The following is a 16,344-nucleotide window of genomic DNA, read 5'->3' as shown; positions in this document are numbered from 1 at the left end:
CGGTACCCAGACTAGGTTATTACACCATTACCTGTAGGATGTTCTAGAGGTGTTTGTTCTACAAGCTGTTTTAACCACATGCCATTTCCAGCTCTTTCTCTCAAGGTATGGCTTCATAAGACCAGTGAACTGGGAGGAGCTCCAGTTTGAAGAATCAACAGGCATTTCTAACGATGAAGACTTTCCTGGCGAGGAAGACCTATCTGGGATACAGGAGGGAGACTCATCGTTGTCACGTGCAGAGACTGATGATGACGATGATGATGAAGACTCTCCAAATCCCACTGAAAGCCAAGCCTTCATCTCAGCTCTCAGAGAGTTCCAGATGGTGTCCGGCTTGTCTGTCACAGGGCTGTTTGATGACGCCACCAAGGCTGCCATGAACAAGCCTAGATGTGGGGTCCCGGATAAGGAGACTGATGATGCTACTGATGAAGTACACAACTCCACCAACTCAGCACTTGGAATCAACACAGACACCTCGCTAACTAAGAACACAGCCACCTCGCTAACTAAGAACACAGACACCTCGCTAACTAAGAACACAGACACCTCGCTAACTAAGAACACAGACACCTCGCTAACTAAGAACACAGACACCTCGCTAACTAAGAACACAGACACCTCGCTAACTAAGAACACAGACACCTCGCTACTAAGAACACAGACACCTCGCTAACTAGAACACACCACCTCGCAACTAAGACACAGACATCTTGCTAACTAAGAACACAGACACCTCGCTAACTAAGAACACAGACACCTCGCTAACTAAGAAAAACAGACACCTCGCTAACTAAGAACACAGACACCTCGCTAACTAAGAACACGACACCTCGTAACAACAGACACGCTAACTAGAACACAGCCACCTCGCTAACTAAGAACACAGACACCTCGCTAACTAAGAACACAGACACCTCGCTAACTAAGAACACAGACACCTCGCTAACTAAGAACACAGCCACCTCGCTAACTAAGAACACAGACACCTCGCTAACTAAGAACACAGACACCTCGCTAACTAGTAACAAGAACGCATAAGAACACAGACACCTCAGAATACTTTAACAATACATTCAGTGGTGTTTTAAATGGCTCTGCTACTGATTACACAGGGGACAATAACATATTCACTGATCTTTCTAATGGCACTGATGGAAACTATACAGAGACTGACAATACATTCAGTGACATTTTTAATAGCACTATTAGTACCTACAAAGATGATATATCTGCCAGTAGCACAACAGAATATTATGACCCAGTAGGTGATACTCTCAATGGTTCTGCTATAAACAACACAGGGAATAACAGCAACACACACAGTCACACAGTGAACAACCCTACCACTTCTACTGACAGACCTCATCAGAGCCCTCCTCCTACCACTGCTACTGACAGACCTCATCAGAGCCCTCCTCCTACCACTGATACTGACAGACCTCATCAGAGCCCTCCTCCTACCACTGATACTGACAGACCTCATCAGAGCCCTTCTCCTACCACCGCTAATGACAGACCTCATCAGAGCCCTCCTCCTACCACTGCTACTGACAGACCTCATCAGAGCCCTCCTCCTACCACTGATACTGACAGACCTCATCAGAGCCCTCTTCCTACCACTGCTACTGACAGACCTCATCAGAGCCCTCCTCCTACCACTGCTACTGACAGACCTCATCAGAGCCCTCTTCCTACCACTGCTACTGACAGACCTCATCAGAGCCCTCCTCCTGCCACTGCTACTGACAGACCTCATCAGAGCCCTCTTCCTACCACTGCTACTGATAGACCTCATCAGAGCCCTCTTCCTACCACTGCTACTGATAGACCTCATCAGACCCCTCTTCCTGCCACTGCTACTGACAGACCTCATCAGAGTCCTCCTCCTGCCACTGCTACTGACAGACCTCATCGGAGCCCTCCTCCTACCACTGCTACTGATAGACCTCATCAGAGCCCTCTTCCTACCACTGCTACTGATAGACCTCATCAGAGCCCTCCTCCTGCCACTGCTACTGACAGACCTCATCAGAGCCCTCTTCCTACCACTGCTACTGACAGACCTCATCAGAGCCCTCCTCCTACCACTGCTACTGATAGACCTCATCAGAGCCCTCCTCCTACCACTGCTACTGACAGACCTCATCAGAGCCCTTCTCCTACCACTGCTAATGACAGACCTCATCAGAGCCCTCCTCCTACCACTGCTACTGACAGACCTCATCGGAGCCCTCCTCCTACCACTGCTACTGACAGACCTCATCAGAGCCCTCCTCCTACCACTGCTACTGACAGACCTCATCAGAGCCCTCCTCCTACCACTGCTACTGATAGACCTCATCAGAGTCCTCTTCCTACCACTGCTACTGATAGACCTCATCAGAGCCCTCCTCCTACCACTTTTACTGACAGACCTCATCGGAGCCCTCCTCCTACCACTGCTACTGATAGACCTCATCAGAGCCCTCTTCCTCCAACTGCTACTGACAGACCTCATCAGAGCCCTCCTCCTACCACTGCTACTGACAGACCTCATCAGAGCCCTCCTCCTACCACTGCTACTGACAGACCTCATCAGAGCCCTCCTCCTACCACTGCTACTGACAGACCTCATCAGAGCCCTCCTCCACCACTGCTACTGCTAGACCTCATCAGAGCCCTCCTCCTACCACTGCTACTGACAGACCTCATCAGAGCCCTCCTCCTACCACTGCTACTGACAGACCTCATCGGAGCCCTCCTCCTACCACTGCTACTGATAGACCTCATCAGAGTCCTCCTCCTACCACTGCTACTGACAGACCTCAGAGTCAGAACCCTCCTCCTACCACTGCGACTGACAGACCTCATCGGAGCCCTCCTCCTACCACTGCTACTGATAGACCTCATCAGAGTCCTCTTCCTACCACTGCTACTGATAGACCTCATCAGAGCCCTCCTACCACTTTTACTGACAGACCTCATCGGAGCCCTCCTCCTACCACTGCTACTGATAGACCTCATCAGAGCCCTCTTCCTCCAACTGCTACTGACAGACCTCATCAGAGCCCTCCTCCTACCACTGCTACTGACAGACCTCATCAGAGTCAGAGCTCTCCTCCTACCACTGCTACTGACAGACCTCATCAGCGTCAGAACCCTCCTCCTACCACTGCTACTGACAGACCTCATCAGCGTCAGAACCCTCCTCCTACCACTGCTACTGACAGACCTCATCAGCGTCAGAGCCCTCCTACCACTGCTACTGACAGACCTCATCAGCGTCAGAACCCTCCTCCTACCACTGCTACTGACAGACCTCATCACCGTCAGAGCCCTCCTACCACTGCTACTGACAGACCTCATCAGCGTCAGAGCCCTCCTCCTACCACTGCTAATGACAGACCTCATCGGAACCCTCTTCCTACCACTGCTACTGATAGACCTCATCAGAGCCCTCCTCCTACCACTGCTACTGACAGACCTCATCAGAGCCCTCCTCCTACCACTGCTAATGACAGACCTCATCAGCATCAGATCCGCATGGCCTCACTGCTGTCTAAGCGGAGGCAGAAGAGACATGTGGGGAAACGTGCATGGGGAAACATGGCATTCTCCAAAATGGTGCTGAAGTGGAGGCTGATAGGTGAGAGTTACTATGAGGCTGATAGGTGAGGGTTACTATGAGGCTGATAGGTGAGAGTTACTATGAGGCTGATAGGTAAGGGTTAATATGAGGCTGATAGGTGAGGGTTACTATGAGGCTGATTGGTAAGGGTTACTATGACGCTGATAGGTGAGGGTTACTATGACGCTGATAGGTGAGGGTTACTATGACGCTGATAGGTGAGGGTTACTATGAGGCTGATAGGTAAGGGTTACTATGAGGCTGATAGGTGAGGGTTACTATGAGGCTGATAGGTGAGGGTTACTATGAGGCTGATAGGTGAGGGTTACTATGAGGCTGATAGGTGAGAGTTACTATGAGGCTGATAGGTGAGGGTTACTATGAGGCTGATAGGTGAGGGTTACTATGAGACTGATAGGTGAGGGTTACTATGAGGCTGATTTGTAAGGGTTACTATGAGGCTGATAGGTGAGGGTTACTATGAGGCTGATAGGTGAGGGTTACTATGAGGCTGATAGGTGAGGGTTACTATGAGGCTGATTGGTAAGGGTTACTATGAGACTGATAGGTAATGGTTACTATGAGGCTGATAGGTGAGGGTTACTATGAGGCTGATAGGTGAGGGTTACTATGAGGCTGATAGGTAAGGGTTACTATGAGACTGATAGGTGAGGGTTACTATGAGACTGATAGGTGAGGGTTACTATGAGTCTGATAGGTGAGGGTTACTAGAGGCTGATTGGTAAGGGTATATGAGGCTGATAGTGAGAGTTATCAGATGTAGAGTACTGGGTGATAGGTGAGAGTTACTATGAGGCTGATTGGTTAGGGTTACTATGAGTGATGAGTGAGGGTTACTATGAGGCTGATAGGTGAGGGTTACTATGAGGCTGATAGGTGAGAATACTATGAGGCTGATAGGTAAGGGTTCTATGAGGCTGATAGGTGAGATTACATGAGGCTGATAGGTGAGGGTACTATGAGGCTGATAGGTGAGGGTTACTATGAGACTGATAGGTGAGGGTTACTATGAGGCTGATTTGTAAGGGTTACTATGAGGCTGATAGGTGAGGGTTACTATGAGGCTGATAGGTGAGGGTTACTATGAGGCTGATAGGTGAGGGTTACTATGAGGCTGATTGGTAAGGGTTACTATGAGACTGATAGGTAATGGTTACTATGAGGCTGATAGGTGAGGGTTACTATGAGGCTGATAGGTGAGGGTTACTATGAGGCTGATAGGTAAGGGTTACTATGAGACTGATAGGTGAGGGTTACTATGAGACTGATAGGTGAGGGTTACTATGAGTCTGATAGGTGAGGGTTACTATGAGGCTGATTGTCAAGGGTTACTATGAGGCTGATAGGTGAGAGTTACTATGAGGCTGATAGGTGAGAGTTACTATGAGGCTGATTGGTTAGGGTTACTATGAGTCTGATAGGTGAGGGTTACTATGAGGCTGATAGGTGAGGGTTACTATGAGGCTGATAGGTGAGAATTACTATGAGGCTGATAGGTAAGGGTTACTATGAGGCTGATAGGTGAGGGTTACTATGAGGCTGATTGGTAAGGGTTACTATGACGCTGATAGGTGAGGGTTACTATGACGCTGATAGGTGAGGGTTACTATGAGGCTGATAGGTAAGGGTTAATATGAGGCTGATAGGTGAGGGTTACTATGAGGCTGATAGGTGAGGGTTACTATGAGGCTGATAGGTGAGGGTTACTATGAGGCTGATAGGTGAGGGTTACTATGAGGCTGATAGGTGAGAGTTACTATGAGGCTGATAGGTGAGGGTTACTATGAGGCTGATAGGTAAGGGTTACTATGAGACTGATAGGTAAGGGTTACTATGAGGCTGATAGGTGAGAGTTACTATGAGGCTGATAGGTGAGGGTTACTATGAGTCTGATAGGTGAGGGTTACTATGAGGCTGATTGGTAAGGGTTACTATGAGGCTGATAGGTGAGGGTTACTATGAGGCTGATAGGTAAGGGTTACTATGAGACTGATAGGTGAGGGTTACTATGAGGCTGATTGGTAAGGGTTACTATGAGGCTGATAGGTGAGGGTTACTATGAGGCTGATAGGTGAGGGTTACTATGAGGCTGATAGGTAAGGGTTACTATGAGACTGATAGCTGAGGGTTACTATGAGGCTGATTGGTAAGGGTTACTATGAGGCTGATAGGTGAGAGTTACTATGAGGCTGATAGGTAAGAGTTACTATGAGGCTGATTGGTTAGGGTTACTATGAGGCTGATAGGCGAGGGTTACTATGAGGCTGATAGGTGAGAGTTACTATGAGGCTGATAGGTGAGGGTTACTATGAGGCTGATAGGTGAGGGTTACTATGAGGCTGATAGGTGAGGGTTACTATGAGGCTGATAGGTGAGGGTTACTATGAGGCTGATAGGTGAGGGTTACTATGAGACTGATAGGTAAGGGTTAATATGAGGCTGATAGGTGAGGGTTACTATGAGGCTGATAGGTTAAGGGTTACTATGAGGCTGATAGGTAAGGGTTACTATGAGACTGATAGGTGAGGGTTACTATGAGGCTGATAGGTAAGGGTTACTATGAGGCTGATAGGTGAAGTTACTAGAGGCTATAGGTGAGGGTTACTATGAGGCTGATAGGTAAGGGTTACTATGATGCTGATAGGTGAGAGTTACTATGAGGCTGATAGGTGAGGGTTACTATGAGGCTGATTGGTGGGGGCTACTATGATGCTGATATGTAATGGTTACTATGAGGCTGATAGGTGAGGGTTACTATGAGGCTGATAGGTGAGGGTTACTATGAGGCTGATAGGTGAGGGGTACTATGAGGCTGATAGGTAAGGGTTACTTTGAGGCTGATAGGTAAGGGTTACTATGAGGCTGATAGGTGAGGGTTACTATGACGCTGATAGGTGAGGGTTACTATGAGGCTGATCGGGGAGGATTACTATGAGGCTGATAGGGGAGGATTACATTTTAGAATCCAAGATGGCGTAGCAGTCAGACGTCTTTGTCCTGTCGAGTCCCTTGTATATATCTTTTTATATCTTTTTCTTCGCATATCTTTTAAAAATAATTTCTAGGGGAGGGTTACAGCAGTCAGCTGACCATACAGGACCAGAGGCATATCATCAGCCTGGCCTTCAGGATGTGGAGCGAGGTGTGTCCTCTGGAGTTTGTAGAGGACACGTCCTCTCCCCTGGAGTTTGTAGACATCAGCCTGGGTTTTGGTACAGGTGGGTCTCGTATTAGCCTGGGTACCAGTCCATTTCTGCTAACATACCTATCCTTACCAGTCCCTGTAATGCAATGACACAGAGTACAAGGACTGGAATGTTAGCAAAAACAGACTGGTACCCAGTCTTGTCTCACATCCCTTGGTTTAGACAATATTACCTGTGTATTTGGGTTGAATTGAATGTTATGAACAAATTGCATCTATTCTAGCCTGGTCCCAGACCTGTATATGCTGTCTTGTTGCCAGCTGGTAGGACAGCACAAACAGATCACGGACCAGGCTTTCATTATACTATATCTTCCCTGAAAATCGGTCTTTAAAAAAAAAATATATCTTTACATTTAGTAGAGGCAATGACGATAGATAGTGTGTCCTTTTCGTTGTGTTTCAACCGTGCAGGGAGACACTTGGGATGCAACCAGAAGTTCGATGGTACTGGCCGAGAGTTTGCTCACGCCTGGTTCCTGGGAGACATTCACTTTGATGACGATGAACATTTTACTGCACCGAACACTGGCAGTGGGATCAGCCTGCTCAAAGTGAGTGTGGGATGTTTTGATTCTGATGGTTATCTGTAATATCTGATGGACTTGTGATTTGTGTTGTACCTGCCTACCTTCCCTGCGTTCATTTATAAGACAAACTACATTCATGTAAATATTAGAAAACCCAGAAAACCTCAGGGCTGAGTGAGCACTATCAGGTAGGAGACAGGCAGCCTCGTGGTTAAATGTCATGGCTGAGTGAGCACTATCAGGTAGCCTAGTGGATAAATGTCATGGCTGAGTGAGAACTATCAGGTAGGAGACAGGTAGCCTAGTGGTTAACTGTCAGGGCTGAGTGAGAACTATCAGGTAGCCTAGTGGTTAACTGTCAGGGCTGAGTGAGCACTATCAGGTAGGGGACAGGTAGCCTAGTGGTTAAATGTCATGGCTGAGTGAGAACTATCAGGTAGGAGACAGGTAGCCTAGTGGTTAAATGTCAGGGCTGAGTGAGAACTATCAGGTAGCCTAGTGGTTAACTGTCAGGGCTGAGTGAGCACTATCAGGTAGGGGACAGGTAGCCTAGTGGTTAAATGTCATGGCTGAGTGAGAACTATCAGGTAGGAGGCAGGTAGCCTAGTGGATAACTGTCAGGGCTGAGTGAGCACTATCAGGTAGCCTAGTGGTTAAATGTCAGGGCTGAGTGAGCACTATCAGGTAGGAGGCAGGTAGCCTAGTGGTTAAATGTCAGGGCTGAGTGAGCACTATCAGGTAGCCTAGTGGTTAAATGTCATGGCTGAGTGAGAACTATCAGGTAGCCTAGTGGTTAAATGTCAGGGCTGAGTGAGAACTATCAGGTAGCCTAGTGGTTAAATGTCAGGGCTGAGTGAGGACTATCAGGTAGCCTAGTGGTTAAATGCCATGGCTGAGTGAGAACTATCAGGTAGCCTAGTGGTTAACTGTCATGGCTGAGTGTGAACTATCAGGTAGCCTAGTGGTTAAATGTCATGGCTGAGTGAGAACTATCAGGTAGCCTAGTGGTTAAATGTCAGGGCTGAGTGAGAACTATCAGGTAGCCTAGTGGTTAAATGTCAGGGTGAGTGAGACTATCAGGTAGCCTAGTGGTTAACTGTCAGGGCTGAGTGAGCACTATCAGGTAGCTAGTGGTTAACTGTCAGGGCGAGTGGAACTATCAGGTAGCCTAGTGGTTAAAGTCATGGCTGAGTGAGAACTATCAGGTAGCCTAGTGGTTAACTGTCAGGGCTGAGTGACAAATATCAGGTAGCCTAGTGGTTAAATGTCAGGGCTGAGTGAGCACTATCAGGTAGCCTAGTGGTTAACTGTCAGGGCTGAGTGAGAACTATCAGGTAGCCTAGTGGTTAACTGTCAGGGCTGAGTGAGCACTATCAGGTAGCCTAGTGGTTAACTGTCAGGGCTGAGTGAGGACTATCAGGTAGCCTAGTGGTTAACTGTCAGGGCTGAGTGAGCACTATCAGGTAGCCTAGTGGTTAACTGTCAGGGCTGAGTGAGACCTATCAGGTAGCCTAGTGGTTAAATGTCATGGCTGAGTGAGAACTATCAGGTAGCCTAGTGGTTAACTGTCAGGGCTGAGTGAGCACTATCAGGTAGCCTAGTGGTTAAATGTCATGGCTGAGTGAGAACTATCAGGTAGCCTAGTGGTTAACTGTCAGGGCTGAGTGAGCACTATCAGGTAGCCTAGTGGTTAACTATCAGGGCTGAGTGAGCACTATCAGGTAGCCTAGTGGTTTACTGTCAGGGCTGAGTGAGCACTATCAGGTAGCCTAGTGGTTAACTGTCAGGGCTGAGTGAGAACTATCAGGTAGCCTAGTGGTTAACTGTCAGGGCTGAGTGAGCACTATCAGGTAGCCTAGTGGTTAACTGTCAGGGCTGAGTGAGAACTATCAGGTAGCCTAGTGGTTAACTGTCAGGGCTGAGTGAGAACTATCAGGTAGCCTAGTGGTTAAATGTCATGGCTGAGTGGGCACTATCAGGTAGCCTAGTGGTTAACTGTCAGGGCTGAGTGAGAACTATCAGGTAGCCTAGTGGTTAACTGTCAGGGCTGAGTGAGCACTATCAGGTAGCCTAGTGGTTGGGCCAGTAACTGAAAAGTTAATGGTTTGAGTCCCCAAGTCGACGAGGTGAATAAATCTGTCGGTGTGCCCTTGAGCAAGGTACTTAACCCTAATTGCTCCTGTAAATTAGTCAAATGTAATGAACCCTGAATTCTACCGTTGTTTTTCCACCCGTCAGGTGGCAGTGCATGAGATAGGCCACGTCCTGGGCCTGCCTCACGTCTACAGTACTGGCTCCATTATGCAACCCAGTTACCTGCCCCAGGAATCAGGCTTCGAGATCAACTGGATGGACAGGAAGGCCATACAGCACCTCTATGGTAGGAGAGAGACACTGTATGTGAAAGTTGTGGAACAATTACCACCTAGTGGACGAAATAGGAAAATACTACCTGCCTACCTACCTACACCTGTCTACCTACCTACACCTACACCTGTCTACCTACCACCTCACCTGTCTCACCTCTACACCTGTACCTACACTCACGCTACCTACTACCTACATTCTACTACTACCTACACCTGTCTACCTACTACTACCTGTCCTACACCTGCTACCACCTACCTACACCTGTTACCTACCTACCTACACCTGTTACCTCACGTACCTACCTACCTACCTGTCTACCTACCTACTACACCTGTCTACTAACCTGTCTACCTACTACCTACCTACACCGTCCTACCTACCTCACCACTCTACCTACACCTGTCTACCTACTACCTACACTGTCTACTACCTACCTACACCTGTCTACCTACCTACCTACACGCTACCTACCTACCTACACCTTATCTACCTACACCTACACCTGTCTACCTACCTACCTACACCTGTCTACCTACCTACACCTACACCTGTCTACCTACACCTGTCTACCTACCTACCTACACCTGTCTACCTACCTACCTACACCTGTCTACCTACCTACACCTACACCTGTCTACCTACCTACCTACACCTGTCTACCTACCTACCTACACCTGTCTACCTACCTACCTACCTACCTACCTACCTACCTACACCTGTCTACCTACCTACACCTGTCTACCTACCTACACCTGTCTACCTACACCTGTCTACCTACCTACCTACACCTGTCTACCTACCTACCTACACCTGTCTACCTACACCTGTCTACCTACCTACCTACACCTGTCTACCTACCTACCTACACCTGTCTACCTACCTCTACTACTGCTCTACACTCTACTACTACCTACACCTGTCTACCTACCTACCTACACCTGTCACCTACCTACCTACACCTGTCTACCACCTACACTCACCGTCTACCCTACCTACCTACACCTGTCTACCTACCTACCTACACCTGTCTACCTACCTACCTACACCTGTCTACCTACCTACCTACACCTGTCTACCTACCTACCTACCTACCTACCTACCTACCACCTGTCTACCTACCTACACCTGTCTACCTACCTACCTACACCTGTCTACCTACCTACACCTGTCTACCTACCTACCTACACCTGTCTACCTACCTACCTACACCTGTCTACCTACCTACACCTACACCTGTCTACCTACCTACCTACACCTGTCTACACTACCTACCTATACCTACACCTGTTACCTACCTACCTACACCTGTCTACCTACCCTACACCTGTTCTACCTACCTACACCTGTCTACTACCTACCTACACCTGTCTACCTACCCCTACACCTGTCTACCTACTACACCTGTACTACCTACCTACACCTGCTACTACACCTGTCTACTACACTACCTACAACGTCTACCATCTACACCAGTCTACCCATACCTACACCTGTTACCTACTACTACCTGTTACCTACCAACACTGTCTTAACCTACCTACACCTGTCTACCTACCTACCTACACCTGTCTACCTACCTCCTACACCTGTCTACCTACCTACCTACACCTGTCTACCTACCTACACCTGTCTACCTAAACTACACCTGTCTACATACCTACAAACTGTCTACTACCTACCTACCTACTACATACCACCTGTCTACCTACACCTACCTACCTACACCGTCTACCTACCTACCACACCTGTCTACTAACCGCTACCTACCTACACCTGTCTACCTACCTACCTACACCTGTCTACCTACCTACACCTGTCTACCTACCTACACCTGTCTACCTACCTACCTACCACCTACACTGTTCTACCTACCTTCCACACCTGTCTACATCCCTACACTGTCTACCTACCTACCTACACCTGTCTACCTACCTACACCTGTCTACCTACCTACCTACACCTGTCTACCTACCTACACCTGTCTACCTACCTACCTACACCTGTCTACCTACCTACCTACACCTGTCTACCTACCTACACCTGTCTACCTACCTACCTACACCTGTCTACCTACCTACACACCTGTTACCTACTACACCTGTTACTACCTACCTACACCTGTCCTACCTACTACACTGTCTACCTACCTACCTACACCTGTCCTACTACCTACTAACCTGTTACATACCTACACCTGTTCTACCTACCTACACGTCTACCTACCTACACACTGTCTACCTACCTACACCTGTCTACCTAACTACCTACACCTGTTACCTACCTACTACACCTGTCTACCTACCACACATGTTACCTCCTACTACATACCTACCTACTACCTACACCTGTCTACCTACCTACTACCTACATACCTATTCTACCACCTGTCTACCTACCTACCTACCTACCTACCTACCTACCTACCTACCTACCTACACCTGTCTACCTACCTACACCTGTCTACCTACCTACCTACCTACCTACCTACACCTGTCTACCTACCTACCTACACCTGTCTACCTACCTACACCTGTCTACCTGTCTACCTACCTACACCTGTCTACCTACCTACACCTGTCTACCTACCTACACCTGTCTACCTACCTACACCTGTCTACCTACCTACCTACACCTGTCTACCTACCTACCTACCTACTACTCTACACTGTCTACCTACCTTACCTACACCTGGACCTACCTACACCTACCTACCTGTCTACCTACCTACCTACCTACCTACCTAACTACCTACACTACTACCTACACCTGTCTACCTACCTACCTACCTACCTACCTACAACCTGTCTACTACCTACTACACCGTCCCTACCACCTACCTACCTACTACACCTGTTACCTACTACCTACCTGTCTACCTACCACTACACCCTCGTCTACCTACCTACAACCTGTTTTTCCTTAGCGGTCTACTACCAACCTGTCTACCTACCTACCTACCTACCTACCTACACCTGTCTACCTACCTACACCGTACTACCTACTACCTACTACCTACTACCTACCTACCTACCTACCACTGTCTACCTTACCTACACCTGTCTCACCTACACCTGCCTACACCTGTCTACCTACCTACCTACACCTGTCTACCTACCTACCTACACCTGTCTACCTACCTACCTACACCTGTCTACCTACCTACCTACACCTGCCTACCTACCATCTATCTGTCTGGCTGGCTGGCTTGCAATCTGTCAACTCCTCTTCCATCTGTTTGTCTGGTCTGTTTCCCTCACAGTGTCTGGTCTGTTTCCCTCACAGTGTCTGGTCTGTTTCCCTCACAGTGTCTGGTCTGTTTCCCTCACAGTGTCTGGTCTGTTTCCCTCACAGTGTCTGGTCTGTTTCCCTCTAGGGGACTGTAAGTTCAACACAGTGTCTGGTCTGTTTCCCTCTAGGGGACTGTAAGGGCCAGTTCAACACAGTGTCTGGTCTGTTTCCCTCTAGGGGACTGTAAGGGCCAGTTCAACACAGTGTCTGGTCTGTTTCCCTCTAGGGGACTGTAAGGGCCAGTTCAACACAGTGTCTGGTCTGTTTCCCTCTAGGAGACTGTAAGGGCCAGTTCAACACAGTGTCTGGTCTTTGTTTTCCCTTGGGTACCAGTCCTCTAGTCTGGGTACCAGTCCTCTAGTCTGGGTTCCAGTCTGTTTAGATAACATTCCTCTAGTCTGGGTACCAGTCCTCTAGTCTGGGTACCAGTCCTCTAGTCTGGGTTCCAGTCTGTTTAGATAGCATTCCACTAGTCTGGTTACCACTATGTTTAGATAACATTCCTCTAGTCTGGGTACCAGTCTGTTTAGATAACATTCCTCTAGTCTGGGTACCAGTCTGTTTAGATAACATTCCACTAGTCTGGTTACCACTATGTTTAGATAACATTCCACTAGTCTGGTTACCACTATGTTTAGATAACATTCCACTAGTCTGGGTACCAGTCCTCTAGTCTGGGTACCAGTCTGTTTAGATAACATTCCTCTAGTCTGGGTACCAGTCCTCTAGTCTGGGTACCAGTCCTCTAGTCTGGGTACCAGTCTGTTTAGATAACATTCCACTAGTCTGGGTACCAGTCCTCTAGTCTGGGTACCAGTCTGTTTAGATAACATTCCTCTAGTCTGGGTACCAGTCCTCTAGTCTGGGTACCAGTCCTCTAGTCTGGGTACCAGTCCTCTAGTCTGGGTACCAGTCTGTTTAGATAACATTCCTCTAGTCTGGGTACCAGTCTGTTTAGATAACATTCCTCTAGTCTGGTTACCAGTCCTCTAGTCTGGGTACCAGTCTGTTTAGATAACATTCCACTAGTCTGGGTACCAGTCCTCTAGTCTGGGTACCAGTCCTCTAGTCTGGGTACCAGTCTGTTTAGATAACATTCCTCTAGTCTGGGTACCAGTCTGTTTAGATAACATTCCTCTAGTCTGGTTACCAGTCCTCTAGCCTGGGTACCAGTCTGTTTGGATAACATTCCTCTAGTCTGGTTACCAGTCCTCTAGTCTGGGTACCAGTCTGTTTAGATAACATTCCTCTAGTCTGGGTACCAGTCCTCTAGTCTGGTTACCACTATGTTTAGATAACATTCCTCTAGTCTGGGTACCAGACCTCTAGTCTGGGTACCAGTCTGTTTAGATAACATTCCACTAGTCTGGGTACCAGTCTGTTTAGATAACATTCCTCTAGTCTGGGTACCAGTCCTCTAGTCTGGGTACCAGTCCTCTAGTCTGGGTACCAGTCTGTTTAGATAACATTCCTCTAGTCTGGGTACCAGTCTGTTTAGATAACATTCCTCTAGTCTGGGTACCAGTCTGTTTAGATAACATTCCTCTAGTCTGGGTACCAGTCTGTTTAGATAACATTCCACTAGTCTGGGTACCAGTCCTCTAGTCTGGGTACCAGTCCTCCAGTCTGGGTACCAGTCTGTTTAGATAACATTCCACTAGTCTGGGTACCAGTCCTCTAGTCTGGGTACCAGTCCTCTAGTCTGGGTACCAGTCTGTTTAGATAACATTCCTCTAGTCTGGGTACCAGTCTGTTTAGATAACATTCCACTAGTCTGGGTACCAGTCCTCTAGTCTGGGTACCAGTCTGTTTAGATAACATTCCTCTAGTCTGGGTACCAGTCTGTTTAGATAACATTCCACTAGTCTGGGTACCAGTCCTCTAGTCTGGGTACCAGTCCTCTAGCCTGGGTACCAGTCCTCTAGTCTGGGTACCAGTCTGTTTAGATAACATTCCACTAGTCTGGGTACCAGTCCTCTAGTCTGGGTACCAGTCTGTTTAGATAACATTCCACTAGTCTGGGTACCAGTCCTCTAGTCTGGGTACCAGTCTGTTTAGATAACATTCCACTAGTCTGGGTACCAGTCCTCTAGTCTGGGTACCAGTCCTCTAGTCTGGGTACCAGTCTGTTTAGATAACATTCCACTAGTCTGGCTACCAGTATGTTTAGATAATATTCCACTAGTCTGGCTACCAGTCTAGGATGATCTACTTCCTATCCAGATCTTGTCTTTTATTATCTATTATCTAAGTTGTCTACTTCCAACCCAGATCCAGAGGGTCTGATGCAGTCGCTAGAGGAGCTGGATTACCTCGCGGCATTGGACGACAATGGGAACCTATCAGAGATCGGGATCATAATCTCTGAGTTGCCATTGGACGCTCAGATGGCCAAGGCTCTGCTGGCGTCCTGTGAGTTTGATTGTGTGAACGAGGCGGTGACCATCGCAGCTATGCTATCAGGTATGTAGTTTCCACTCTTACAACCTTTGGCCCATTTTAGTTAAGATTTTATTTGATTCACTCAGGGTGGATTGCACCAACATGGATTAACTCAAAGTCATTTGACAGAAAAGTGCAATTAATTTCATCCTCAGCCTGAAGTGAAAAGTCACTTTGCTGGCTAGCCTGCAATGAGCAGTGCTGGTCTGTTTCCATAGAATTACAACATATTGCTATGATGAATCCATTAGGACACCTGTCACTGATCATAGTTTAGTGATTTAACCTTAGATTAACTAATCCAGTTTTAAAATTAAGTGGTGTAACACTGATGAATTTTAAACCTAGATTTACTAAATCTAGTTTATGTCTAATCTAAAATGGATTTAAACCATGTTGGAGCAGCACACCCTCCGTGTCTTGTAATGGGGTTAAACCCTCACGCTTATGTTTACATCCATAACGCCTTTATAACCGCTACTGAATATATTACAATATCCATCATAAACAGTCTTAACCATTATGGACAACTTTATCGGCATCTCTGACCTTTTGAATGTATAATCTGCCAGACAGTATAATCTGCCATATGTTGAATAGCTGAACATCACATTTGCACCTAATAAAATACTGATCACTTGGAGAGAGAGAGAGAAATAAAGTTTTACCTCTGCAGTATCCTTGTCTGTTATGAACTCAGCCTGGTGAGAGGAGGAGATCTGTAGATCGGAATGATCCCGACTGTGGAAGAGTTTCTCTGCATCAGTGGAGCCAATGCTGGTCAACAATAATACATTTATCAGCTGGAGTAAAGTCAGCATCGTGGGTTGTTGCGGTGTGTCTTGACACGGGTCAGTTTGCTGGGTGGGAGAGAG

General features: G+C 47.6%; 1 protein-coding gene across 1 annotated transcript in view; it reads left to right on the top strand.

Moving 5' to 3' along the window:
* Positions 1-15,498, top strand: part of mmp21 (matrix metallopeptidase 21) — a 20,119-nt gene extending 4,621 nt beyond the window's left edge. The window contains exons 2-8 of the mRNA XM_038986273.1: positions 92-485; positions 3,500-3,631; positions 6,700-6,852; positions 7,254-7,393; positions 9,608-9,749; positions 13,156-13,188; positions 15,299-15,498. Of these exons, the coding sequence (XP_038842201.1) occupies positions 92-485; positions 3,500-3,631; positions 6,700-6,852; positions 7,254-7,393; positions 9,608-9,749; positions 13,156-13,188; positions 15,299-15,498 (1,194 nt within the window). The remainder of the gene's footprint in view (positions 1-91; positions 486-3,499; positions 3,632-6,699; positions 6,853-7,253; positions 7,394-9,607; positions 9,750-13,155; positions 13,189-15,298) is intronic.
* The last annotated feature ends 846 nt before the right edge of the window (positions 15,499-16,344 follow it).

This window comes from Salvelinus namaycush, unplaced genomic scaffold (assembly GCF_016432855.1).
Source record: "Salvelinus namaycush isolate Seneca unplaced genomic scaffold, SaNama_1.0 Scaffold443, whole genome shotgun sequence".
NCBI lineage: Eukaryota > Metazoa > Chordata > Actinopteri > Salmoniformes > Salmonidae > Salvelinus > Salvelinus namaycush.
Note: the sequence above shows the minus strand (reverse complement) of the source record. Positions and strands in the feature narration are given on the sequence as shown.